The 27,886-nt window shown below is 44.0% G+C and overlaps 2 protein-coding genes across 3 annotated transcripts in view; both read left to right on the forward strand.

Moving 5' to 3' along the window:
- The window catches only part of scarb1 (scavenger receptor class B, member 1), a 238,870-nt gene that overhangs the window by 55,278 nt on the left and 155,706 nt on the right, over positions 1 to 27,886 (forward strand). The gene's annotated exons all lie outside the window — the stretch shown is intronic.
- On the forward strand, positions 902 to 26,832 carry slc4a5b (solute carrier family 4 member 5b). Its single transcript, XM_070850982.1, has 28 exons — positions 902 to 965; positions 2,089 to 2,091; positions 2,388 to 2,606; positions 7,725 to 7,854; positions 8,758 to 8,918; positions 9,162 to 9,338; positions 9,509 to 9,616; positions 11,378 to 11,433; positions 13,826 to 13,983; positions 14,062 to 14,149; positions 14,233 to 14,387; positions 15,110 to 15,235; positions 15,323 to 15,497; positions 15,977 to 16,110; positions 16,192 to 16,372; positions 16,455 to 16,545; positions 17,809 to 17,867; positions 18,639 to 18,830; positions 19,062 to 19,175; positions 19,427 to 19,540; positions 20,593 to 20,754; positions 21,734 to 21,912; positions 21,999 to 22,071; positions 22,149 to 22,217; positions 22,802 to 22,975; positions 23,258 to 23,422; positions 24,825 to 24,877; positions 26,559 to 26,832. Exons 1-28 carry the CDS (start codon positions 902 to 904, stop codon positions 26,830 to 26,832), a joined length of 3,654 nt encoding a protein of 1,217 aa, XP_070707083.1.

Genomic DNA, 27,886 nt, shown 5'->3' on the forward strand with positions numbered 1-27,886 from the left:
TATAAAGGGTCGTAACCATTTTCTGCATTAATGATTAATAAACCAGTGGAGAAAAGCAACTAAGCACATTCACTCAAGTGCTGTTTGATTCTGAAGTGATTATACTAAAGTATTTCCACTTTATTCTAGTTTTTACTGCACTAATTATTTAATCAAATTCATATTATTGATACAATATTTAATCAGCAGCTAAAATATATAATATAATATGTTTACAGGTTAAGATAAGGGGCAATTCACAGTAGAGTATAAAGTGATTAACCCTTCACCTGCTGCAACATTAAAGTTTTATATTATTAATCTGAGTCTGAAAAGTAAGTTATCAGATAAATGTAGTGGAATAAAAAGTATATTTCCCTCTGAGATGTAGGGGAGCAGAGGCAGGAGAAAATAGAAATACTCAAGTAAAGTATAAGTACTTCAACATTTACACTACTTAAGTAAAAGTACTTGGCAGCAGATTTACAGCTGCCCAGCAGTACTGTAACTCTCTGATGCTGCTTGTTCTCTGTTTTCTTGGTAAAACTCGCTGAATAAACGTTGTTGAAGTTTGGTTCTTAAGTTCCAGGAGCTTTTTCTGAATGTTCTCCAGCTCCTGGTTGGCTCTCAGTTGATTTTATCTTGTGTAGGCTAATTTTTAAATGTAACATATGAGACTGTGGTCGTGGTCCTGCAGAGCTGCTGGGGTTTTCCATTGAGTTTTCCTCTCGTCCTCTACCGATCTGTTGATGTTTCCGCGGCACATGTGTGTCCATGTGGCTCAACCAGCAGCTCACATGATACAGTAAGAGTCACTGTAAGGCCAGGAGGATTCCCTAACCTCTGAAACCTCCATTTCTCACCAGAATCCATATTTTCCCACTAAACCTCTTCCTCCTCGTGTCCGCATGTCTGTTTCAGGATGGATCATCATGACTGGCAGCGAGGGCGAAGTAGAGGTCACAGGCGCTACGACGAAGATGACGGTGAGCTGGATTACCAACTGAATACAGTGGACGACTGCCCTCAAGCCGCTAAAAGTCCTAAGATAACTATGTGGCAGTTGGTTTGGTGTGCAGTGATGTGATTGACTAACTTTGTTTGGGACAATCGACCCCTCAGCAAGGTCCCGCCTCACTTACAGTAGCTGCACCCGCCATGTCAATATGGGCTTTTTAACCCCATCTGTGAGAGCTAATCCAGAAGAAATAATGATAATGATCCTTTCTGGGGTAATAATTCTGAAATGTCAGGGAAAAGTAAACAGGAAGCACTAGAGTTTGAGATTGGGAGCTCGATTTTACAGTATAATCTGTTGTGACGATGTCAAAATGGAGGGAAACACTGGACAGTCCCAGTGCAGCATCAGGATCCACACGTCCTCACGTGGTCCACAGCGACCCGTCTAAAAGTTACAACTAGGTAACGTTAGCCAGCTTAGCTTACAGTTGCTATCAATGCTAACGGCAACAGCACACAGTCGTCAGCATGTTAAGAATGTCTGTGCACTAAGCTAGCTAACGTTAGCCAACAAAGGCAGTTGAATAACTATTAATTATAAGTTATGTTAGTTAACTTAAAGTCACATAGTTGTGCACTAGCTAATGTCAGTAATAGGTGCAAACAGAGGTGGTGTTGTTGGTTTTCCATGGATTTGGCTGTAAGTGAGGTCTCACAGTCTTAAATCTGTATCTGACAGCTCTGCTCTTGTGTTGTTTTGCTTCTCGAAAACAAAAAAACACAACACACCCTCTAAACTTTGAGGATACCTGCTGTCAGACTTGCAGGTGCCACACGCCGCACAGCATTTTTATGGTTTCTGCTCTGGTAGGAAAGGACACTCTATTAAAGCCCAACATGAACTGACATGAAGACCCTCAAACATGCATTAATTAAGATTTCTAGGAAAACAAAACGCATAAAGTTGCTTATTTGGAGCAACAGAATCTCTCGGCCAATATTCACTTTCATTTTTATCTCTGCTTTGGTTCCTACCAACTCTTGAGAAAAATATCTGGCTTTCCTGCAGCTAAATGTCTCGTAATCTTCACCAGCTAGTCTCTGACTGTGTGTGTGTGTGCTGTTTGGTGCTGAGCAGGTGGTTTACAGAGGGTTTATCAGAGCTTATTCATTAAAAACTGCTGCCTGCTGCTGCTGGAAGCCACTGACCCAAAACCGGAAAGTTGCAGCTGCAAAACCAAAAAACAAAAGAGTTGTGTTGGAGCGATTGTGAGCCAGAAAACATGAGCAGAAGTGTGGAATGTTTAACTCCTTTTCTGTTGGAAATCCACCCTGTTTTCAGTCTTTATGCTAAGCTAACTTGAGCTAATCTTCCCCCGCAGACATGAGAGTCACAAACATGTAAAGCTTTTCCCTAAAAGTGTGTTTTTTGGTCACTTCCCCCTCAGAGGCCCAGCCAGTCTACATCCCAGTTCCAGTCTCCCACAGACGGAAAAGGCGCAGGCATCATTCCTGTGCCAGTGATGCTGACCGCGACTCTCGGCACTCACACAGCGACCACCACGCGCACCGGGAGCACTCGCACCGGGGGTATTACCACGACAGGGAGGAGCACTACGACGATGACGAGGGCAGCACGGGGCATCACGAGCACGCCGACCCCTCAGGTTAACAGATTGATGTCTATAGAAGTCTATAACGCTGCTGTCTGCATGCAGTGTTATCGATCAGAGCGTCATGACATCCATAGAATGAGTAACAGCCTATTGATGACTTTGTACGCTCATTCATGGTTCCCAGACAGTGAGTCCTCACAATGACTTTGGTGATCGGCTGGCTTTTTCACATACACACATTGTATTTACTACAGTGCGCAGTGAAAATCTCTGTCGAACCCTTCAGTACTGTGCTTGGCACAATGAAAGATCAGTAAAATATAAAAAGATATAAATATAATATACATCAAAAGAGAGGTAAGAAAATGTGCATTTGTGGTTTTTAGCGAAATATCTTACCGGCTGTTGGATGAATTACAATGAAATATGGTACAAATATCACTTTCCCATTCAGGATAAGTGTAATAAATTTAATGTAGTGGCATCAAAAGGTCAAAATCTTAATTTATCCAATATTTTGTGTATAATAGCTGCAAAACTAATGGCTTTCCCATCAGCCTCAGCCTGTTAATTAGTGACCGTTAACATGCTAACACACTAAACTAAGAAGGTGATCTTGGAAAACTAGTTTGGGTTTTTTTGAAGAGTGGTTGTATGAGGTGTTCATTCTCAGTCAGTGTGTTACTTACAGTAGACGTCGGTCGGCACGTCCCCGCTTTGGAGAAGCAGGCAGGAGTCCCGGCACAGACGCTAAGTGATGTACTGCTGTAGGTTTGCCTTGAAAAAATCAATACTGGTTTAAAGCTGCGCTGTATTCATAATATTTTCACTGCCCTACATTGCTGTCAGACAGCCCTTTCCATCAGGGGAACTGTCCAAGCCACCAGACTCCATTGACAAAAACAGTAATTTTACCCTGCTGAACACAGGAGTTACTAGTCTACTGCTGCCATGACTGGAGAGTTTGCTTGTGTTATTGTGCGACGTTGTTGTTGTTTTTGAAGGCTTGTATGGATCCGAACAACATGTTTGTTTCCTGATGGAGGCCGCTGTAGCACAGCTAACTCACATGTCCTGCAAGGTAAAATTACTATTTTTTTCAATGGAGTTTGGTGGCTTTGAAGTCAGCAGACAGAAAGTGAGAACAGCATTAGCTCCCTATGGAAAGGGGTGTAAATATTCTACACTTAAACTGCCCCTGTTTTTTATTTTAGCTGGAACTTTTTTTGGCTGCCCCTGTCCACAGAAGTACATTTCTTAGCGTCTGTGTCCGTCTCCTGCCTTCTTCTCCAAACTGACAGCGTACTGATTGTTATCTACTGCAAGTAATACACTGACAATGGGATAAATCCCTCATACAAGCACACTTAGAATAATCTGAGCCGTCCCTCTAAGTTCAGCTGCCTCAGTAATAAACCTTCACTACTGCAACTTTAAGAACCAAATGAATTTTCAGTCTAAGTGGGGAGAAATGAAACCCCTCAAATCTATTTGGTACCAAATGGGGTGTAGACACAGTAGTGAGAGGCATGTGATGTTAGGTAGATGAACCAAAAGACTGCCTGCATTAGGAGTGTGTGATGAGGGAGAAGTTGCTCGTGCATGCTTGTATGTGATGAATATTTTGCAGCATGGTCCCTGTTCCCAAGGGGCCATGAAGTCTGAAGCCTGTAAGCTGATTAGAGTTGAGGAACTCCAAGCTGTGTGTGTGTGTGTTATTTGGGGTGACTGTGAGTGTTTGGTGTGTGGTATGCTTTGTGTTTTTCTTCTTCTTCTTCTATTTTTCTTTAACTTGCTGCGAGGCCTGAGGTGGACGGTCAGAGGCACTGACGCAGGACTCCTGGGGTCACGAGAGCAGGAAAGTAGAAGTTATGTTAGTGAGGATGACCTTGCTTTACTTGAATGTGTGTGTTTGTCTGAGAATGTGAGTATGAGTGTGTGTGAATGGGCTTCTGGGAGGAGAGTACTAGAGGGCCCTGTGGTGTGTGTCAACCCTCTTAAAGCCTCTGGCTCTTTGCTGCTTTGGAGATTTCAGTGGATTTCTGCCGCAGCTTAGAGAAGACCTTTTTCCGAGCGATTGAATTGAAACGCACCAAATCATACATGGCTAATTAAAACATCAACACTCGCTCGGGGAATAAAACTGGAAGCGAGCAGAAAGGACGAACGTGAGAAGGAGTGAAAGTGTGTAACTTCTCCCGTCTCATGGTGGAGAACTGAGGACGCTCGACCTCAACAAGAGGACAGGAAGCCAGACGCCTTGTTTTTCTCCGCCCAAACCTGAGGATCTCTCTCCGGTGGGTCTCCCCGTCTCTGTTCAGAGGATCCCGTGAGCATGCAGGAGCCCGGGCCGTCTTCTCCCTCGGCTATGGCCTCCCGCTGGACCCTACCTGGCTCTCAAATAGGTAAAGACAGCCTAAGAGGGGGAAACGCCTGGGAAAGAGAGCAGAAACACGCTGGCTTGTAGTGAAGTGGTTGGTAAAATGGAAGCCAGGCTCACTGGCTACATGCAATATAGATTTAATTAATTATTTTTCTTTCTCTGCAGTTTGTCCACCAGTAACGATCATAACTTTTGCTTACTGTTGTTTCCAAATCTGCAGTCCATAATAAACATGACATGTTTAGGATCTTCTGTTCTGTTATCCACACATTGTTATTTAAAGCAAATTAAATAGATCTTTCTGTCCACTTGAGGTCAGTGGATCGAGCTGAAATCTCACTATTTCCATATTATCACAGCGTGTGTTAGTGGACAGTCGTCTATATAAACATCCAGCAGACGTGGAGCAGCATTAATGTGTGTCAACTCTAAACTCACCAAAGCATTGATCATAGAGTCTGTCAAATGTTTCATTCAGCAGCAGTAAACACTCAGTAAGAGCTGGAAATGGGGCTGAAATATGTGAAAAAGCTCCGTAGAGATGAGAGGACCTGTGTGAGCGACACGTTTCACTTCATATACAGCCAGTCTGAGTAGAAGGGGGATGACTTCCCTCTTATTGGGTCCGTTCAGGTGTTTTTCATTACTTTCAATGGAGACTCAAAACTGAAATCCCATCCGCACCGGGATGAAGGGATGCTCTGAGCTCACACCAGGTCATGTGACAAGAATGAATCGATCGGCTCCACAGGATTTGCTTCACCCTTTCTGTCCAAGGGCGTCACAACATCTGGTTGAAGGGTCATCAGCCAAACTGATGGTGGAGGAGATACCCGCAGATGTATTATCTCTATCGTTGTATAGATCCTTTATCCTCTGTAGAGTAATAATCAGTTACCTTTATGATCAAAGTGACACGCAGCGACACAGTCTACATTTAAAGATGGACGACACAGGATGTGGCTGCTGCAGTTTACATCACACATTTACATTATTTGCATTTACCTTAAAATCAGCAGGAAGAGAGCCGACAGAAGCCGTCTTTAGAAAAAATGTATTTGCTGTGTATTTTGACTTTCTAATCAGTCAATCAATCTTTATTTATTTATATAGTGCCAGTTCGTAGCAGCGTTATCTCAAGGCGCTTAAAGAGCAGGTCTAGACCAAACTGTTTAATGAAGAGAGAGACCCAACGGCAACTAAATTATGAATAGTAATAAGACTAGTATTGATGGAAAGTGGTGGCTAACATGCAGGTGTTAGTGTACGAGTGTCTAGGGGCTGATCCAGATGTTTTGGCTTTATCTTTTGGGAGCTGTCTTTATTTCCAGCTGTAGTAGTAACGTGGACGAGTGAGAGGATCAGAGAGAAGCACTGCTGCTGATAGTAATCCCATAATATTATTGTCTGTCCCACCTGTTAACAATGACCTAGTGCACAGGTAATTTAAAGCAGCTGACGTCAGTGTGTGTTTGTGTGAAACCAGTGGCCAACAAATGATCTGAATCAGTGCAAACACAACATCCTGATCTCCTGCTGCAGGGGTTACATCAGCCTGTGGACATGAGCAGACCTGCCGTGACTTCATCAGAGCTGAGCTGCTAATGGAAAGTGCATCGGGGAACATTGTACTGTGGTGTAATTATACAGCATGCTGTAGTTCGCGTGGATTACATAACTGTTCCTCCACTGTGCCTGTCGCTGTCACACGACTGTTGTGACACTTGAGGTAGAAACTGGCAGCATTCAGACTTCTGAGTTTTTAACTTTGAACTGTTGTAAAATCTTTTGGATTAAACAAAAAACTGAAACAAGAAACCAGCAACACACACACACACACACACACACTAACAGTGTCTGGGTGTGAGTGAACAGCGCCTCCAGGCTTGGATGTTAATGGGGATCGATCCACTCAGAGTAAAATTAGAAAAAGGTGCTGGCTGATCAGATATCAGATAGTCATTAGAGGAGCTGGCTCTCCTGTTCGCTCATTAAAGAAGGCTAATGGGGATTGTTTAGGTTCGTCGTGGCTGTTTCTGGGTCGTTTCATCCAAATTGTTCAGATTGAACCTTGGAAATGTTGTATTTCATAGGATATGAGGAAGAATATATGTTACATCTGCAATAAAACACATTTTGCAAACTCGAGGATTCATTTTTTAAAAATGTTTTATGGCCATGATTCACTAAAGACTTTGACAAGGTGGAAAGAGTCAAAGTAAGACGGCCAAATTCTCCCTGTGGTCAAAGCTGACGCCACACAAAACATGCAGCTAAAAGAGAAAAATGTTTTATACAAATACAAAAAAACATTAATAAATAGTTTTGTTATTTTGAGTCCTGGGGTGAATATATATGGAATATCAGGTATTATTAGGGCCACGAAAAGATAAGTGTTTTATATTTCAAAAATAAAGTCTAATGTGGAGAGTAAAGCTGAAATACTTTGACTTTATTCTCGACATTCTGACTTTGGGACGCTGGATGAAAAGTGAAAAGAGCATCCTGAGGGGAACATGAACATCTGAGCCAGAGTTTATTCTTTGTCTTCAGTTTGTCTCGTCGTTGTTGATATTTCAGTCTGGACCAAAAAAGTCAACCTGCTGTTGGTGCTAGTGAGAAAAGTCAAGGAATTATCAAAGTCAAGTTCATCCTCTGGGGACCATGAATGTCCCTCCACAAAGTCACAAAGTAGTATTTCTTCTCTTTGCCACATCAGATTGGTTTATATAGTACGATGCTTCTGACTTACTGATCCTGTCTCTTGTTTGGCCTCCATCCTGCAGTCTCCCCTGCTGCAGAGCGGCTGCGCCACATACTGGGGGAGGACGACGGTGCCCCGACGCCCACAATATTCACTGAGATGGACACGCTGCAGCACGAGGGGGGCGAGCTGGAGTGGAAGGAGTCTGCGAGGTGCACGCTCAGACAGTCCCACAAACACGCAGGCGTCAGAGTGACGGAGGTTTCATTAGTTTAGGATTTGGGGTCACTTTTGAAAGGATTTAGGGGTCGAGGGTCGAAACATCATGGGTGCTGGGTGACGGGGCTTAAACACTACATGTGATTAAAGCTACAGTTTAAATTACACTACAGCGTCCTGCTGGTTGGCTCTAATCATTCTGTCTCATTTAGACTTAGACTAGACTTTAGACTTTTAAACCTGGGCCCTGTCTGGTTGTCTAGATGGCTCGTAGGTACAAAAAGTGTTGGAACTGGTCCAGTATTTCACCTCAGCCTGCATGATCCTTTGGGACAACTGCACCTGATCACAGTAGGTCCACTAAAAGAGCTTGTTTGATCCACTGACAGGCTCAGAGTGTTATTCTAAGTGTGTGACAGCATCATGGAAAGGATCCCTACAGAGAGAGACCTGGAAGATCCTTTTGGTTTAACCACAAACAGCACACACACCAGACTCCATTCACAAAAATAGTGATTTAACCTCACAGGACACAGGAGCTGCTGGTCTGCTGCTGCCTTGATTGGTTAGTTTGTTTGCATTACTGTGTGACTTTGCGTGGTTTTAAAGGCTGCTGTACAATCTGAACTAACCCATTGAAACACCAGTCACACAAACATCCACATTCTGCCTGGTAAAATCACTGTTTTTGTGAATGTAGTCTGGTGTGTGGTCTTTCTGCACACACACCAGACTACATTCACAAAAACAGGGATTTTTAGGCCATTCTAAGCAGCCTGTATGAGGGCCGCCACTTGACGTGATCTACCGGATCAGTTCCAAAAGTATTTGTACCTTTCAAACCCCAAATATGTAAAAACAAGAGTTATCCTTAAAACAGACCCCTGTCTCTGTAGGTGGGTGAAGTTTGAGGAGAAGGTGGAGGAGGGAGGAGAACGATGGAGCAAACCTCACGTCTCCACGCTGACCCTCCACAGCCTGTTTGAGCTCAGGACCTGCCTGCAGACGGGCAGCATCCTGCTCGACCTGGAGGGCTACTCACTGCCGCAGATCGTGGGTGAGTCCGACGCAAGTCTGCTGTGCAAACAGGGGCTTCGATGCCTTGTTGTCACAGCTGATCATTAAATGTTATTGGCTGCTGCAGTCAAATCTAAAATGTCAGAATGTCCTCACAAGGGAAAGAGACCCTACATGCACCTCACTGCATTTTAAAGAAATGAGTATTATTAAATGAAATGTTTGAATCCATGCAAAATCTGCTTTATTGGTCATGTATGTCCATCTGGGCTGTGAACTCCAGATGAGATCGTGGATCGGCAGATATCTGATGGTCTCATTCCTCCGGATCTGAAGGAGAAGATCAGCTTTGTGTTGCTCAGGAAGCACCGTCACCAAACCAAGAAACCCATCCACCGCTCGCTGGCAGATATAGGAAAGTCCTCCAACACTCCTTCCAGTAAGTCTGCGCTCTGTCTGTGTGCACTTTCAACTACCAATCAGCAATCACCAAAGTAATCCAGCCTTCTGATTACGTCCTAATACTTCCTTTGTTTTCTGCCACCTGTTTCACCTTTCCTCGTTAAAATCGCCTCTTCTGTGCTCATCGTTTTCACATCTGCTGCTGCTGCCCTGCTGCTGCTCTGTCAGACCGTAGTCCTCAGGTTAATCTCAATCGTAGTACTAGTTCAGCTTCTGGGATCCACCGCTCCACAGAAGACCTACGCTCTCGGCAGTCAAGCAGCCTTGGCCGCCTGCGTGAGTCTGAACACACACACACACACACACACACATTCATGCACCACCTTCCTATTTGTACTGCTGCCTAAACACCAGTGGTGGAAAGTACGTACGTTTACTTACGCACAATTTTGAGGTGCCTTTTACTTTAGTATTTCCATTTAATGTCACCACGTACCTTTAGTCCTCAACCTGTTTGACACATTAAGATTTTATGGAAGCAAAATATATATGAGCCAATAAAAACAGTGCATAGTTACAGATCAGACCAGTGGTTCCTGACCTTTTGGGCTTGTGTGGATGGTCCTCATCATGTTTCAGATGTCTCTGAGTGGTTACCAGCTCCAGCAGACAGACGTTTCCTCCCTCAGCTTTTCAGATAGTTGGTCACGACGAGGTCAAACTAAGCAGGTTTGCATTTAATAAAAGCCAGAACAGATTTCAGAACATCTTCTCCCATTAATCATGTGACGGCCCCTCAGGTTTACCTGGTGACCCTCTAGAGGACCCTGACCCCCAGGTTGGGAACCACTGGGCTGAAGTAGTTCCAACAATGTAAATGACTGTCAGCCGTCATACATAATAATATATTAGCCACAGGAGACGTTTTACTGCAGAACGAATACTTTTGCATTTGATAATTGAAGAACACTTGGTGGAAAATGTCATGTGACATTAAGAGAAAACATTTATGCATCATGATTAAATAAATATAACAGAACAGGTATGAGGTCAAATAAAAAAGGTAATTGTACAAAATAATAACTTAACAGAAAATCAATTCTTCTGGCACAATAAGTGTATGAGCACGTTTCTTATTGTTAATAAGTGTTTTTCTAAAGGCTGTAAAATGTCATCAGTAAAATGAAGTTCACTAATTCATAAAAACAAAAACCAGAAAGTTCAGCAAAGTGTTTCAGCCTCGACTTCTAGCTTAGTTGAATGATTTCAGAATCATCGAATCAGAAATATCAGAATGAATTAGATGTTTAGTCTTTCTTCCACATTTTTTTCCAAAATTCTCATTTACAATCAGCTTCATAAATGTTTCCTGAGGAAGGAAATGCAGCGAACGTATAAACTCACAGTTTTAGTGAGAAGCACTGAATGTAAAAATAACTTTTGTTCACTTGTTCAGGACATTAGACCTGTAGTGCAGCCTGTAAATCCTCTGAGTGCCTCCTCCACCACTGACACACACTCCATACCTGCACTCATTGACCAGATTGAAACTGTAGGCTCTCACTTTCGTAACATCTCTGCTTTATTCTCTGTTTTTAATCCCAGCTAACTCCCCGCTGCTGCATGATTTCACCACTTGAGATGGCTTTGTGTGAACACAGTGTGATGGACATGATGTGTGTTTACGTTAGAGATTTTGATCCTATTGTGTGCACCTTTGCTAATTTCTTTTGTGGATCCATCTGGGTGAAGAGGATTATGAAAGGATTTTTTTTTTTTTAGGGCTCCGTGTGGAATGCTCTTGTTCTCTCTTTGTTTAATTTCATTTGTTCCCAAATCTGCTTTGAGGAATAAAAAGGGAAATTGGTCATTAAACAACAATCCCCCACAGAAGGTTCTAGCACACACTGAGCACATGAATGCCCTCTCTATTGTTCTTATAACCCTTTAATTGGACCACATTTGCATATTTCGACTTGCTTACTCGGCTGTAACCGAATAAACCCCCACTGAGACTCCACTGCTGCACTGAAACCTGTTTTAAACCTGAAATTCTTTGTTTGAAATATGAAATATAAGTGTGTTGTTCATTCCCAGATCACGCCCAGAGCCGAAGCATGAATGATATTTCAGACACGCCAAGCACAGACCAGGTAACACTGAGCATGGTGTGTGTGTGTGTGTGTGTGTGTGTGTGTGTGTGTGTGTGTGTGTTCTTTAGTGGGTTCGGCTGGTGTATACATGTACAGCTTTTATATCGTTACTGTTAAGAAACCCCATGAAAAGACCCAAACTAATGATCGTCTGGTCGTCTCGTCACTTGTTGGATAAATTAGCAAAATCTGAAAAGTTGTTCTTTAACCTAAACTCTGGTTTAAACCAAAGATTAAACCTACAGGAGACCTCAACATTTTGGATCCGTTGTGCTCAAACCTACACGGTCCTGATGAAGCAACGTGTGAAACTTAATTATTCATATTTAGGATTTTGTTTTCAGAAATCTAGTTCTTATTACTGCTTATTTATCCAGGAATATTTGATGTTGTTGGCGAAGAAAGATTTCACGCTCATGTCTGGAGGGGCTTTAAAGAGAGAACAGTACTTTTGATGACATGACTTTTAACACTGTGGTGGCAGATTTAGAAAGAAATCCAACATATCTAAATGAGTACTGGAGGGATTTAGTGTTGCACTTTAATGAAGAGTATTTGGTCAAAGTCGAAGCAGCACAGATCACAATATCCTGACTGTTGTGCAGCACTTTGGGATATGCACACCAAGCACTTGAGCCTACATTTCCCATAATTCAGTTCACTAGCATCTCTTCATTATATCAGGCCTGCCACATCCCCCAAACAGAAACACAGGCTACTTTTCTCCTCTGTTGCTGTCGTCGTGTAAACAAACCGCCTCCTTTAGGTCTGTTCCTAAAGTAGACTGGCTTTATGCGTCAAATTGGTGGAATGGCCCTTTATATTCTACAGTCAGCTGTGCCCACAGGTGGAGTCGTGGCTGGTTTGTGATTGGCCGATCTCCTGTTGGCTGTGGGAGAATAACGACGGATGTGTTTGTGCTTTATGGAAAGTTGAGCCTTGTTTTATGAGTCGTCAGAACCACTTAATCCCTCTAATCCAGCCAGCCTGGACCCTGAAGTGGGCATTTGTTTAATTGTGTGTACGTGCGTGTACCTGCGTGCGTGTGTGGACTTCAGCTTGTGTCTTTGCAGACTTCTAAGCTTCACTTGTTTCCCCGTTTGAGCCGATGTAGAATAACACAGTCTGAAATACGCTGTGATGTCGAAGCATTTTTATCATTCTGCTAAATATCTTGACAAGAACTTCAAAGCAACAAATGAACGTGTCGTGTGACCGCTGAGTCCGATTTAATTATTTGTTCGCAGCAGCCGGCGCAGCACCTCCAGCTTTCTTTGATCTGACCAACATGCACATGACGTCACAGCATGTTATGTAAGGCCCAGCCGAGGAGTCACTGTACTGGAGCTGCAGGGAAAAGTACAGCGAGTAGATTATTATAAGTCAGTTCATAGCGTGAGAGATTGAGATGTCCAAGAAGGAGTAACCAAGAAGTTAGGAGAGAGGACCAGTTGGTGAATTGACTCTGAAAGCAGCATTAACAGATTATGAAGAGATTTTAATTTAAGCACCCACCACTCCACTGCCACGTGCCTCCTTGGGGAGGTGGAGGAGGTGGAGGAGGTGGAGGAGGGTTGCATCAAATGAGCTGCGGCCATAGACTGTGTCAAAGTGGACAAGAGCCACCATGACGTCACCCATTGGTTTGTAGGCTACCGGTCGTCAGCTGATGCTAGTGCTAGCTAGCTTTTCTTTTCACTGTCTCTAATCACCAGAATCGGTTCATTCAAAAAGATTTGTTCACCAAATTGTTGAGCGCTTGACTGGAGCTGAACTGTGTATTCCTCGTTACCTCTGGCTTCTGTTGCTCTCACACCAAACTCTGCTCATAATTCAGGATATTTTAAAAGTTTCATCACTCTGCTGCAGTCTCAGAACCTCTTGATCCCGTTGGTTCGATTAGTTTCCGGTTGTGCCGACAGCACAGGATGCTAACTGCTATTGCTACAAATGAAGCTGCTGATCTTTGTTTTTAGCCTCTGGAGGCTAATGCAGCACGGCTAACGACTGTCATGTGACTGTTTCACTGTATAAAACTGGAAAACTTAAAAAACCAAGCAGACAAACAGGAGAAAATGGTTTTATTTGACTTTACACTCTGTATAGATCCTGTTAGCCTCTAAAGCTAAAGATCTGCTGGGCCGCACAGACTCTGGATGCTAACCTCTACTTTCTTTACAACCCTGCTGAACATCTCTTTATATTGAACTGGAGAAGAAGAAAGGTCTGGTCTTGGGCTTAACATCAAACTGGTTCAAGATGTTCTACATTGGCCCAACCCTCATGATCAATATCCCCGTCCCTAAAAAGTTTAAATGCTAGAAGTTTAGCTTATCTAGCTGCATCGGGCCTCGATCATGTGATCTGCACTCTGTCCCGTCTCTTCTTCCAGCTGAAGAACAAGTTCATGAAGAAGATTCCTCGTGATGCCGAAGCATCCAACGTCCTGATTGGCGAGGTGGATTTTCTGGAGAAACCCTTCATCTCCTTTGTGCGTCTGGCTCAGGCCACGACTCTGGGAGGCCTCACCGAGGTCCCCGTGCCGACCAGGTGGGCGTCTCTCACGTCTCCCTTCTTGCTTTTGCGTTCATCTTTGCTTTCATTCACATCTTACCTCTGCTCTGACAGGTTTCTCTTCATCCTGCTGGGTCCTCACGGCAAAACCAAGTCCTACAATGAGATCGGCCGAGCTATCGCCACGCTCATGGTGGACGAGGTGGGTGACCGGCACTGTCCCACCCTGACGGACGACACACACACACACACACACATTTATTCTGTTTCTTTATCTCCTGGCAGCTGTTCAGCGACGTTGCCTATAAAGCCAGGGACCGTGACGACCTGATTGCGGGTGTGGATGAGTTTCTGGATGAGGTTATCGTCCTCCCTCCAGGGGAATGGGACCCCAAGATACGCATCGAACCTCCCAAGAAGGTTCCATCGGCAGAAATGAGGCATGTAGACGTAGCTACACTGAAAGGCGCTGAGATCTCTTAAGTTAATATCTGTGCTGAAGGAAGCACTGTGGTGACACCGATGGCTGAACTGGATGTTGAGTCGACATTTACAGTAAAAATCACAAGTTGAATCCATCAGCTGTGGCCAGAGAAAGCAGCAGACTGTTTCCTCTGGTCTCTGTGGAGTCATGAGTAAAAGGTGTTATGGCAAACAAAGAAAGATCAAATCACTGACTACAGATTAAGGACATTTAAAACCAGTTGCAAAACACACCTGCAGTTAGGAGGTTTTAACCACTTGGGGGCAGCAGAAACAAGTGTTATGGTGAACTTTTATCCGTCCAGCAGTTCAAGGTCAACATGATCGTTCATGATCGAGTCATGCTTCTGTCCAGCTGATGAATGTTAGTTCAATATTCTCTCTCTTTTAGCTCTGTTTTTGGTCTCTAATACCTACTGAGGGAAAGATGTGGCTCTTCAGCTGCTAAAAGTGTCTGTTGTCTGCTGAGCGGGGCTACAGGGGCTATGAGAGCAGTGACATTGAACCAGAACAGTGAAGTTGTGGCTGAGCAGCTAAACACTGACGCTCTGTACGGCAGAGAGGGAGCCGCAGGTTCAGCTGGTGGTTCTCTAATGTCTCCAGATGGTTCCTGACAGATACTTTAACGTGAGCCCCGTCCTCCGCCTGAAGCCTCGTTCTGTTCCCACGTGTCCTGCAGGAAGTCGGTGCTGAACCTGAACGAGCTGGGCCAAATGAACGGCTCGGCCGGCGGGGCCGCCGGAGGAGAAGACGAGGAGTTTCCGGCTCCACACGAGCTTGGAGAGGAGCTGAAGTTCACCGGGAGGTACGACAGGAATGAATCACACGTCGCAGCGTCCAGTGCCGCCGTGGCTCTGCCACGTTAACGATGAGCTCATCACTGTCTCCACAGGGTCGCAGGTGGATTATGGCTGGACATCAAGCGGAAGATCCCGTGGTACTGTAGCGACATCTACGACGGCTTCCACATCCAGTCCATCTCTGCTGTGCTCTTCATCTACCTGGGCTGCATCACCAATGCCATCACCTTTGGAGGACTGCTGGGGGACGCTACCGACAACTACCAGGTCCTCACAGCGACTGCAGCTACTGTTCAGTGTGCTTTTATTTAGCTGTCGTCATTTTAAACCATCATATTCAGTCCTGTTTTTAAGTCTGTAAAGTTTATTTTGGCATTTTAATCTCCCTGTAACTGTAACTTCTTTAGTGTCATTTAGAAACTGTCGACATTTAGTCTCTTTCAGTCGGATTATATTAAACATTTCAGACAAAACCAAGATTTTTTTGTTATTTTTAGTCACTAAAAATAAGACATTTATATAAGATTTGATCTTATTAGTCCAGATGTAGTGGATATTGTGTCTGGAGCAGTGGAAGCTTCTGCATTAAAAACAGAAAAAAGAGATTTTGTTAAGATTTTCATTTTTTAAACTACATTTAGTCTCGTCTGTTGTTGTCAACAATAGTCCGTGTTGATACCTAGTAGTCATGGAAGGAAGGTCGCTGAATCCCCTCACAGGTTAACTGACTTCTCCCTTTTCTCAAGGGGGTGATGGAGAGTTTCCTCGGCACTGCTCTAGCAGGGACTGTCTTCTGTGTGTTTGGTGGGCAGCCGCTCATCATCCTCAGCTCAACGGGCCCCATTCTGATCTTTGAGAAGCTGCTGTATGACTTCAGCAAGTAAGACTCACGCAGCACAGGACAGCAGGGAGGAGGTGAAGTGAGCAGCTGCCGCTCACACGCTCTTTCCTCTGCCCGCAGGAGCAACGGCATCGACTACATGGAGCTGCGTCTGTGGATCGGCCTTCACTCGTGTCTGCAGTGTTTCCTGCTGGTGATCTCGGACGCCAGCTACATTATCAAGTACATGACCCGCTTCACAGAGGAGGGCTTCTCCAGCCTCATCTCCTTCATATTCATCTCTGACGCCATTAAGAAGATGGTGGGTAGCATGTTGTCACGGAGCGAGCGTTCAGACGGACGGCACAGTTAACACCAGATAAGAACCGGCTCGTTGTTCACAGGTTGGAGCCTGGAAGTATTACCCAATCAACCGGGGGTTCAAGCCCGACTACATCACCTCCTATAAGTGTGAATGCATCGCGCCGGACCAAGGTGAGTCTTCACACTCTATTTTAGTTTTCTTTACACGCTCTGTTTTCTGATTTGTTGAAGGAAACTGTTAGGACTGAATGTGATCAAATGTTTTGGCATCATTAGTGAGATAAAAGTCTTTCCTCACATAAAATGTTAATGGTCACTGGAGTGACATAAAATATTTAGAAATGAAACTGAATTCTTTGAGGAATAGTTCAACATTTTGGAAAGTTTGCTGGAGATGAGACGATGGATATCAATCTCATGTCTGCACATTAAAGGATGACTAGTATTTACAAGCCTGGGCCCTATTTCTACATATTTCTGGTCCAAAATGACTGGTAGGTAGTAAAAGTGTTGGAACTGGTCCAGTAGATCACCTCAGCTTTGGGACAACTGCACCTGATCACAGTAGGTCCACTAAAAGAGCTTGTTTGATCCACTGACAGGCTCAGAGTGTTATTCTAAGTGTGTGACAGCATCATGGAAAGGATCCCTACAGAGAGAGACCTGGAAGATCCTTTTGGTTTAACCACAAACAGCACACACACCAGACTACATTCATAAAAATAGTGATTTTAGCTACCAGTCATTTTGAACCAAGAATATGTAAAATGCAGGGAATTAACACGTGGTGTATGTGATCTGCATCATATATAATTTGGGGTTATTTCACATCGTCGACAGCTACAGCATTTGTCAATTTATCATCATCAACATTCTGACCTTTGTAAGATATCAGCAGGGAAACTTCTGGCGTGTTAACTGATGAAATATTTCATGGTGATCAGATGTAAATGTTTGCTCTTTACTCTGTGATGATTTGTGTGTTCTGTCTGTTTCGGCCTCATTTTTGGATGGTGTCTGACAAAGTGAGTAAACACGTTCAGAAGCTGGTTTATCATGTTTAAAACAACCCTTTTAGCAAACACTCTCTGCCTGGAGGCTTCAGGTGAGGCTCTGAGAAGGTTAAAGCCCCTGAAAACTTTCAAATCTTAGTTTTGACCAGTTAAACAAAAGAAAACTCTTCAATTAGTATTATTTTTAAAGTTTACCTCTGGAAATCTGCTTCATCAGGACTTCAAACTAAAGAGAAGAGGAAAAAATAGAGAAATCTCTCCTGTAAAACAACCAAAACTAACAAACGCTGGCACAAACTTGTGTGTAGAGCAGCCACAGGCTTCACAGAGCCTCTCCAGCCTGCAGGGAGTCAGTAATGCTTGTGTTACCCGTCATGTCGGCCACCGTTGATTAGATTTTCTTTGTGTTTTCTCTCCTCAGCATCTGCGCTGGGCTTGAATGTTTCAGCTCCACTCGCAGACGATAACATGACTCTGCTGGTAAGAAAACATCCCTGAACCTTTTCTTTTGCTCTCTGGGGTTCTGTAGGTAAGATAAAAGTGCACCGCAGGGATTTATTCTCTATGTGTTGTGGTCTCTCACATGTTTGGCCAAAAGAACTCTGGACCATGTTCATCAAGCATCTCGTGGCAGGAAATGATGAAATTACAATGAAATTAAATACATTTTTCATGCACAGCAAAGTTTAGTAAGAGTATTTATCTTTGTTTTTCCTCCCCCACGTCCCCTAAAAGACCAAAGATCCTCTTAGTGGAGCAGTTTTTCATCCCACTGACGTTCAGGTGAGCTCCACGGGGTTCCTAACCTGCTCAGAGGCGTCAGGAGACGATGTTACAGCAGAGATCTTTAGTCTTGATAAAAACAGACAGGTGTTTGTGAGGAGAAGATGTCCTCCGGCTCACGGCTGACAGATCAGTGCTCCTCAGATCCTGCAGGGACATTTAGTCTTTATTCAGACTGAAGAAAAGCTGAATTATGAGTCTTACTTGAGAGGAAAACCACAGAACTCCATCATCATGTGTGCTTTGTGGCTCTACATGTGATAAAAGCGTGACGCCACGCTCTCTAACAGAAAGAGGACGTTTCTGGAGTTGATGCTGAGATGTGTGATGAACACGAGCCCAGACGTCCTGTCAGTGAGAAGATCTGATTCAAGAGCGCAGCAGCTCCTGTTTCTGTCTTCTGGTTTGTCTTTTCTTCTGTTATCGCTTGTCTTTTCTCTTCTCTCTTGTGTCGTCCTGCCTTCGTAGTTTAACTTGACAGACCTGGACTGGAGTCAGCTGAGTAAGAAGGAGTGTGTAAAGTATGGCGGCGCGCTGGTGGGGAACTCCTGTAAGTATGTTCCCGACCTGGCCCTCATGTCCTTCATCCTCTTCTTCGGCACCTACTCCATGACCGTTTCTCTCAAGAAGTTCAAGTTCAGCCGCTACTTCCCGACCAAGGTAAGACCCCCCCGCTGCTTTCCCACAGTGCACCAGATCTTATTAGATTTATTTACCAAAGCATGAAACCAGTCCTGTTTAGACAGTTTAGAAAAACACCCAACATCCAGCAGCACATATATCACCTGTTTCACCTTGTATCTGCCCCCCCCTCCCCCTCCACATATAACATATATATATATTATACCTGTGTACCACCTGTTTGCTCTCCTCTCCCTGAATGCGCTCCAGTTCCGAGCCCTGATCAGTGACTTTGCCATCATCCTCTCCATCCTGCTCTTCTGTGGGCTGGATTATCTGCTGGGGCTGGACACCCCCAAACTGCACGTCCCCACTGAGATCAAGGTCCACTCTTCCCTGAGCACCGCTCTCACCTCACCTCACCTCACCTCACCTCACCTCACCTCACCCCTCCCGACCTGTTTTCCTTTCCCTGTCACCGCCCGGACGTGTTTTTAATGCCCATCTAATCAGCGGTCTGGTTTTTCTGTGGATTTCTGAGCGTGATGATTCGTTTCTCTTCTCTTTTTCCTGCCCTCGCTCCCTCGTGTGGACGCCTCTCTCTTGTGCTCCCTCCTCGCTCTCTGCTCTTTTAGCTGAGGAAGCTAATCAGTGATTTTGCCATCTTCATGTCAATCATGTGCTTTGTGGCTCTGGATATGTTGATTGGGTTAGACACCCCCAAACTAATCGTTCCAACTGAGCTCAAGGTATTTCACTTCTTTACACTCTGAGCTTCTCGTCTGTCTTTTCCTGTTTGCATGCTCGCGGTGCCTTTAGTCTGGTGCTTAGTTCAACTTTTCAGAGTAAGATTTGACACAGTTTATTAGTAGAGCTCGTTATTAAAGATTAAACCAGTGGATCCGAACAAATGAAATATTAAAAACATCTGAAGAGACATTTCCCCTTTAAATGTGTCACATGTTTTCATTCAGATAAACATTTGGGGTTCAAAGACATAAAATTATGCAGAATTTCACCGAAAAATTCAGAATATGAATCTAAATTGGTGCGTCAGAGCTTTGGCTTGTGCTAAACTGGTGATCGGTTTTACAATCAGAGCTGCTTTTAGACATATTTCTGTATCTGAGCTCCGTTAAGCAGCATTTTAAATCCTTAATGTCCTTTTTATGGACATCTGTGTGCTCAGCAGGACTTCTCCCTGCAGTCCATCTGAGTAGTTCATGTGATTATCAGCTTATTAAAAGGTTAACATCATATCTGCTTTATTCCAAAGTAAGTGACTAGATAGACTCATTTCTGTGTTACAGCTTATACATCTGATAATATAGGAAAGTACAGAAAGTCCATTAGACCCTGTAACAATCAGTGAAGTTTAATCAATGATATAAATAGATGGATACTTCTGTTTCGGCACCTTAATGTTAGACCTCAAGAACCACGACTGTATGACATGAAAATAGAAATGATTATTGTCCAAATCAGCTTCACATCAGCTGAGTTTTCTCTCCCATCGATCATGTGACGGCCCCTCAGATGTATCAGGTGACCCTCTAAAGGGGCCAGAGCGCTATGTTGGGAACCACTGGATTAAAGAGTCTAAATGTATATCAGTAATATTTCCCAGTAGTCCAGATAATACTTCTGTACTTGTACTTTCCACTACTGCATGCTAGTGTTTTTAATCTGCACCATGATCAGTGTAGACGTACAATAAGTGATGTGTGCTTTTCACCTGCACTGTGTATTGATTATTCGTTATTGTGTGTGTGTGTGTGTGTGTGTGTGTGTGTGTGATCAGCCCACCCGCTCCGATCGTGGCTGGCTGGTGATGCCGTTCGGTAAGAACCCCTGGTGGTGGTACCTGGCCAGCTCCGTTCCCGCCCTGCTGGTCACCATCCTCATCTTCATGGACCAGCAGATCAGCGCCGTCATCGTCAACCGCAAAGAAAACAAGCTGAAGGTCTGAAGTTCACAAAATGAGTTTGTATCTCTAAATTATGACTTAGTATCTTAAGGGGAAGAAAAGGTGAATCAAATTTGTGACTTTTTTTCTCAAAATTATGACTTAGTATCCTAAGGGGATGAAAAAGTGAAGCAAATTTGTGACTTTTTTTCTCAAAATAATGACTTAGTATCCTAAGCGGAAGAAAAAGTGAATCAAATTTGTGACTTTTTTCCTCAAAATAATGACTTAGTATCCTAAGCGGAAGAAAAAGTGAATCAAATTTGTGACTTTTTTCCTCAAAATTATGACGTAGTATCCTAAGGGGAAGAAAAAGTGAAGCAAATTTGTGACTTTTTTTCTCAAAATAATGACTTAGTATCCTAAGCGGAAGAAAAAGTGAAGCAAATTTGTGACTTTTTTTCTCAAAATTATGACTTAGTATTGTTGGGGTGTAACAAGTAGTAAGTTCAATTTGGCTATCAGAAATAATTAATAATTATCAAAGGTAATGACAAAATGACCACATTGATAGCTAGCTGAAGGATTGTGGAGTTCTTGACAGTGTAGAGGTTGGCAGTGTTCACCCTTATACAACATTAAAGAAGACAGCAGGTATTAAAACATTTATTAAAACAGAACAAAATCAAACAATTTGACATTTTTTCTCAAAATAATGACTTAGTATCCTAAAATGACGAAAAACTATCATGAACTAATGATTAAAGTATCTGATGTCATTATTTATATAAATATATATATAATATATAAATATAAAACAAAAACAGATATAAAAATATGATCAGATGTGATTCACAAGCATTTGTTGTTATTATCTTCCATCTATCTGACCAGTTAATCTGTCATCAGAAGTCAATTAAATATTATATCTGTGATATTAAGTATATTATAAAAGAAAGCTTCCAGAGTTCATTATACTTAAAATAATGATGATAAAACTATATTTAATTAAGCTTTCCATGTTTGCGCTCTGCAGAAGGGCTGTGGCTACCACCTGGACCTGTTCTGGGTGGGGGTGCTGATGGCGCTGTGCTCCTTCATGGGTCTGCCCTGGTACGTGGCCGCGACCGTCATCTCCATCGCGCACATCGACTCGCTGAAGATGGAGAGCGAGACGAGCGCCCCCGGAGAGCAGCCGCAGTTCCTGGGAGTCAGGTGGGACCGCCGCCGCCGTGACCCTGCACGAGCGAGTCCTCGCCTCTGAACGCATTTATTAAAGCTAAAACATTGTTCCTTTGCAGGGAGCAGAGGCTGACGGGCACCCTGGTGTTCGTTCTGACCGGGCTCTCCGTTTTCCTCGCCCCCATCCTCCAGGTGAGTAAAGGAGGGAGGATCATCATGTGATTGTTTCCTTTCTGCTTCCGCTTTAACTGCTGCTGTGTCACTTTCAGTTCATCCCCATGCCGGTCCTGTACGGAGTGTTCCTTTACATGGGAGTGGCCTCGCTCAGCGGCATCCAGGTACCTTCATTCACCTTTATGACACGGCAGGTCTGGTTTACACTGTTAGATAAGATATTAGATAAGATGAGACAGTGACATGTTCTGAGCGCCTGGTCCAGACTGAAACAATAAGAGTGGAAAGAGATAAATCAATCAATCAATCAATCAAAAAGTCTAAAACTGCAAAATAAATCTATAAATAAATCAAATTTCCTGGTGCAACTGAAAGAAAACAACACTTGTGATGATGAACAATAGTGGAAATCAAAACAGTGTGGATCATTAATGTCCTGTGATCTCTTTTATTGACAGAATATCAAAAGAAAACGTAGGAACGCTGAATATTTGGTAAAAAATGTATCTTAGAATGAGACATTGGATCAAATGGTGTCACCATTGATCACCACTGAGCCAACATGAGCTAATCTCTCTATAACTACACCTCAGTAAGTGCGGCAGGATTCCTTCAGCTGTGACCTGAGAGAAGACCTGAGGGACCTTTGAGCCACAGGTCTTCAGTTAGCTAATGGTTGATTATTAATACCAGAGCTCAGAGTGATAATCTGACAGCAGAGAAAACGTCCCGTGTGTTTCTGTTCCAGTTCTGGGAGCGTATCAAGTTGTACCTGATGCCTCCGAAGCACCAGCCGGACTTCTCCTTCCTGCGTCACGTCCCGCTGAGGCGCGTCCACCTGTTCACCCTCGTCCAGATCGTCTGTCTGGCCGTCCTCTGGATCCTGAAGTCCACCTTCCTGGCCATCATCTTCCCGGTGATGGTGGGTAGAGCGTCCTTCGAGCTGCTCACGTAGGCGACCTCTGATGAAAGGAGAAAGTCACGTGATGTAGTAAAAAGAGCGACGAATCGAGTTATTTCAACACGTTTAACATAACTAACATACTTATTTTACCATAAACTAAACTAAGGTGACACTGAAACTTATTTTAAGCAAAATCTATGATCATTTTTTCCACTTCACACCACTAACCTACATCACATATGTAACATAAGTTCATAAACGGAACTTGTTTTAACTCACATCCATGATTTTTGGGCTCAGATTCTGGGTCTGATGGTCGTGCGGAAGCTGCTGGACCTGATGTTCTCGCAGCACGACCTGGCCTGGCTGGACGACATCCTGCCGGACAAAGACAAGAAGAAGAAGGAGGACGAGAAGAAGAAGAAGAAGGAGAAGAAGGTGGCAGAGCCGGAGAGCGATGAGGAGGTGAGGGAGGTGTTGGGCCGTGTTTTTAAATGTGTGTCGCTCCATCTGTTGTGGGTGCGTCGCTCCTGAGTCTGTTTTCTCTGACTAATACTGTACGTTTCTCCTCTCTGTCCCACAGTGCTGCTGAAAAGGCACTGTACAACACTTACTACAGTCTTTCTGTCCGTCCGTCCTCCCCTCCCTCTGTGTCCCAACACTTCACAGACACATATGTGCTATATTTATCCCCATTATGTCCTCTGCTGTTTCTGATTTAAGGATAAAACTGGTGTTACTCTCTATTTCTGTCACCAAATCCCACAAAAAGACCAAAATCAACCACGTTTTAGGTACAAAGTAGGCAAAACAATAATAAAAGTAAAGATTTTCAGCGGCGGATTATTATTTTTGGAGACACAGAGGACTAATATGTGTTATATTTTCTGACCGTGACAAAAATCTAGAGTATTTCCAGTCCTGTCCTTTGTCCTGCATGCCGACCACCTCCTGTTTCTGTCACCCAGCCCAACAGCTCTGCCCCCCCTCCAGTGAAGATCCCCATGGAGGCCATAGAGCCCCAAACAGAGCCAGACCCCGTTAACCCCCCCGCCCAAAACCAAACCTCTGACTGTGAGTACGCCAGCCCTTCTCCTCCTCCTGCTCTTGTTGGTGGTGTATTTTACTAAATGTGACCGTGGCTACTTTTACAGGCGCACAGTCGAGGTACTGTAAGTGACACAGTACTTCAGGAGAGTTCACATGACTTTTAACTTCAGGAGAATTCAGTCATTTTAGATCTGGGCCCTGTTTTTACATATTTGAGGTTTGAAATGACTAATAAGAACAACTCCTGTGTTCTGTGAGCTAAAATCGCTGTTTTTGTGAATGGAGTCTGGTGTGTTAGCAGAGAGCGATACAACATCAGACAAAAGGATCCTCTCTCTGTAATGATGTTAGATTAACAGTCCAACATCTTCCAACACTTTTAGACGTCAAAATACGTTAAAATAGGGCCCAGGTTTCAAAATACTGAAGTTTGCTAGGCTGTAAGATCTATAATATAATGATGGGACTCACCAGTCTCATCATGCTGCGGAGGCTGCGTCCACTTCGTCATGGTTACAGTAATAAGCAGCACCACCAAAACTACGTGGTCAGGATGGACAGAAAAAGATGAGAGTTTGGATTAAAATAAGACAGAGTTTCAAAATAAAAGCCTGCCTCTAATCACTTCAGTGAAATAACGTGTGCCTGTAAACGTAGCCATTGTGTTCACTGTTATTAAAGATAAGCTGGTATTAAAGACAGTATAGTGTGAAGTATTTCTCTTGGTTGTGTTCATCTCTGTTATCTTTGTCTCTGTGTTTGTATCCGTGTTGAACCGCACACGTGTCGTTCTGTTCCGTGTTGTGCTTCCTTACAGGAGATGAACCCGTACTCCACAGTCACGTCCGATCAAACCGAATTAGACCGCAGGTACTGTGTGCTGAAACTGCACGTGCCCTACAGTGATCTGATGTACTCACCTGACACAAACACCGGCTGGGGCGCCAACACCGTCGCCTTCAGACAACCAAAAACAGCGTAGCTCCAGCAGGGAACACTCGGCCGGCTCACTTTATCTATTCAAACAGACAGTAGAGAGAATGTAGGAGATCAGTCAGAGCACTGCGCACAGGCAGAGCATGAAAAGGTAGGTCAGGAGCTCACTCACAACCACTGCGCCCGCCTCCCTCCCCCTAGCAACGCTTTGGAACTACAGCTCCCACAATGCTTTGGGAGATGTGAACAGGAGTTGTAGTGTTTCACTTTGGGTGATAACTCAGGAAAACCGTGACAGAAGTTCTTTGAATTCGGCACAAATGAGGATGAACAAATTAGATTTTAGAGGTCAGAGGTCACTTAAGGCTTAGTATGACTATACTTAGCTTAGTATGAGCATCAGAGATGTTAACGCTGTGACACTAATCTCAGGTCTGGACAGACTTGGATGTAAACTACAATCAATCTAATCGCAAATCTAGTTTTAGCCAATTTGCATGTATATTTGACCTAATTGGCTGATGTCATGTCTGGTTAACACTTAATAACCAGAGCAGAAATCATTCTACTTATATATAAGTAATTAATTCACACACATTACGTTAATATGTGGCCGAATCACACAAAACTTTAAGTAACTGTTTGTTCACTCAATGATCAGTAAAGGTTACAGCCATCATTAGTTACTCCACTAGATGACCAGTGGGTCTCTGAGCTGCAGCTGCGGCGCCGCCTGCTGTTTATTACCCACACTGCACCTCTGTGAGAGGACAGGAATCTAAAACGTGTCGTCTCCTGCGGTGTTTAACACCAAAAGCCAGGAGCGAGACACGAATCCGTCTGAGCCAGAAGAGATCAGCTGTTTTCTGGCTTCACTCTGAATATTTGTTCTGATCAGTTTCCTGAAGTTTTAGCAGAATTGTTCATCAGATATAAACGCTGTCGTCACCCTTTACTCACCTTTAAAGATGTGCCACTTTTCCCTTTAGTCTGTCCACATGTCCGGTTTGCACACCGCTGGGGGGTCACGGCAGGATCTTTCTTTTAGAGAACCAGTCACACCTTCTCCTCTTGGCCGAAGAGGCGTGAAGACTCGTATTGATTCTGTAAACCAAGACACCACAGATCACTTGTCCCTCCTGCACGGCTGCTCTCCTCTCTGACCCCTCCCACCTGCTGCCACACCTCCCTGCACACTCAACATGAAAACTAGACCAGTTTACGACGTGAAACAGAAAGAACATGGTGAACTCCTGAAACTAACTACAGGAAATGTCTTTGTTTATGCTGTGAGACCAATTCTGAACTCCTTAAATCCTCCATATAATAAGAAAACAGCCTCAAACTGTTAAAACTAAACAGAATCAACCCACAGCTTCTATTTCTAATGTGTATTCTTGAGCTTGTGTCTGTGACCAGTACGCTCAGCTGCCACTTTATTAGGTACACCGAGTACTTCCTGGTACTTCCTGGTACTAGTACTGTGTGTTACTGCAGTAAACTGGATCCACTCCTGGTCCGGTGTTCCTGATAAACTGGCCTCTGAGTGTGTGTGATGGAGAGTAGAGGTGTAACCTGCACCCCCCGCCCCCTTCCTCCCACCACTGTTCCTCAGCATCACTCTGCACCTGAAGATCTCCTGCCCCCCCTCACCTGCCCGCTCCCAGGCGAGCCTTGCCCCCGGGGACGCTCCTTCACACCTGCCTCCGCGCCAGCCCGTGCCCCAGGTCAGAATCCAGGTGGAGTCAGACTCAGACTCAGACCCTGAGGAGTCTGTCCTCTGCTCCCACCGCCAGCAGCAGCGCCGCCAGCCGCCCCCACCGGGGGGGCACAGAGACTTTCACCGAAAACGGCACTTCAGCAGCTCGTGTGCTGAGACCATCCTGTAACACACACACACACACACACACACACACACACACACACACACACACACACACACACACTCAGGCTCTCTGACTCTGAACTCATGATCTGCCTGTTGTCTCCATGTGTCGGCTAACAGGAACAGGAAGTGCTCTCTCTCACTTATTAATTGGATTTTTATCAGATGTAAAGAAGCCCCCCCCCCCCCCCCTCGGTCCTGGTCCTGGTCTGTCTCTCAGGTTTTACTGGTGCCGTCACCATGAGTCCAGCTGCAGAGACCCTGTGAACCCACCAGCCGTCAGTGTTGTTCACCATCTTTGCTTCTTTCTTTGTTTTTCTCTCTCATTTAAAGAAACAGTAGAAGAGACGTCGAGTTCATGAGAACCGACGATGTGAAGCTGTAATAAAACAAGTTTAACATCTGCTCACGTCTCCTGTCTGTCTGATGTACTACTGTAGAATACTACTGCAGTACACTGATGTACTACTGCAGAATACTACTGCAGTACACTGATGTACTACTGTAGAATACTACTGCAGTACACTGATGTACTACTGTAGAATACTACTGCAGTACACTGATGTACTACTGCAGAATACTACTGCAGTACACTGATGTACTACTGTAGAATACTACTGCAGTACACTGATGTACTACTGTAGAATACTACTGCAGTACACTGATGTACTACTGCAGAATACTACTGCAGTACACTGATGTACTACTGTAGAATACTACTGCAGTACACTGATGTACTACTGCAGAATACTACTGCAGTACACTGATGTACTACTGCAGTACACTGATGTACTACTGCAGAATACTACTGCAGTACACTGATGTACTACTGCAGTACACTGATGTACTACTGCAGAATACTACTGCAGTACACTGATGTACTACTGCAGTACACTGATGTACTACTGTAGAATACTACTGCAGTACACTGATGTACTACTGCAGTACACTGATGTACTACTGTAGAATACTACTGCAGTACACTGATGTACTACTGTAGAATACTACTGCAGTACACTGATTTACTACTGTAGAATACTACTGCAGTACACTGATGT

The sequence above is a fragment of the Pempheris klunzingeri genome, chromosome 19 (assembly GCF_042242105.1).
Source record: "Pempheris klunzingeri isolate RE-2024b chromosome 19, fPemKlu1.hap1, whole genome shotgun sequence".
In the NCBI taxonomy this organism is placed as follows: Eukaryota; Metazoa; Chordata; class Actinopteri; order Acropomatiformes; family Pempheridae; genus Pempheris; species Pempheris klunzingeri.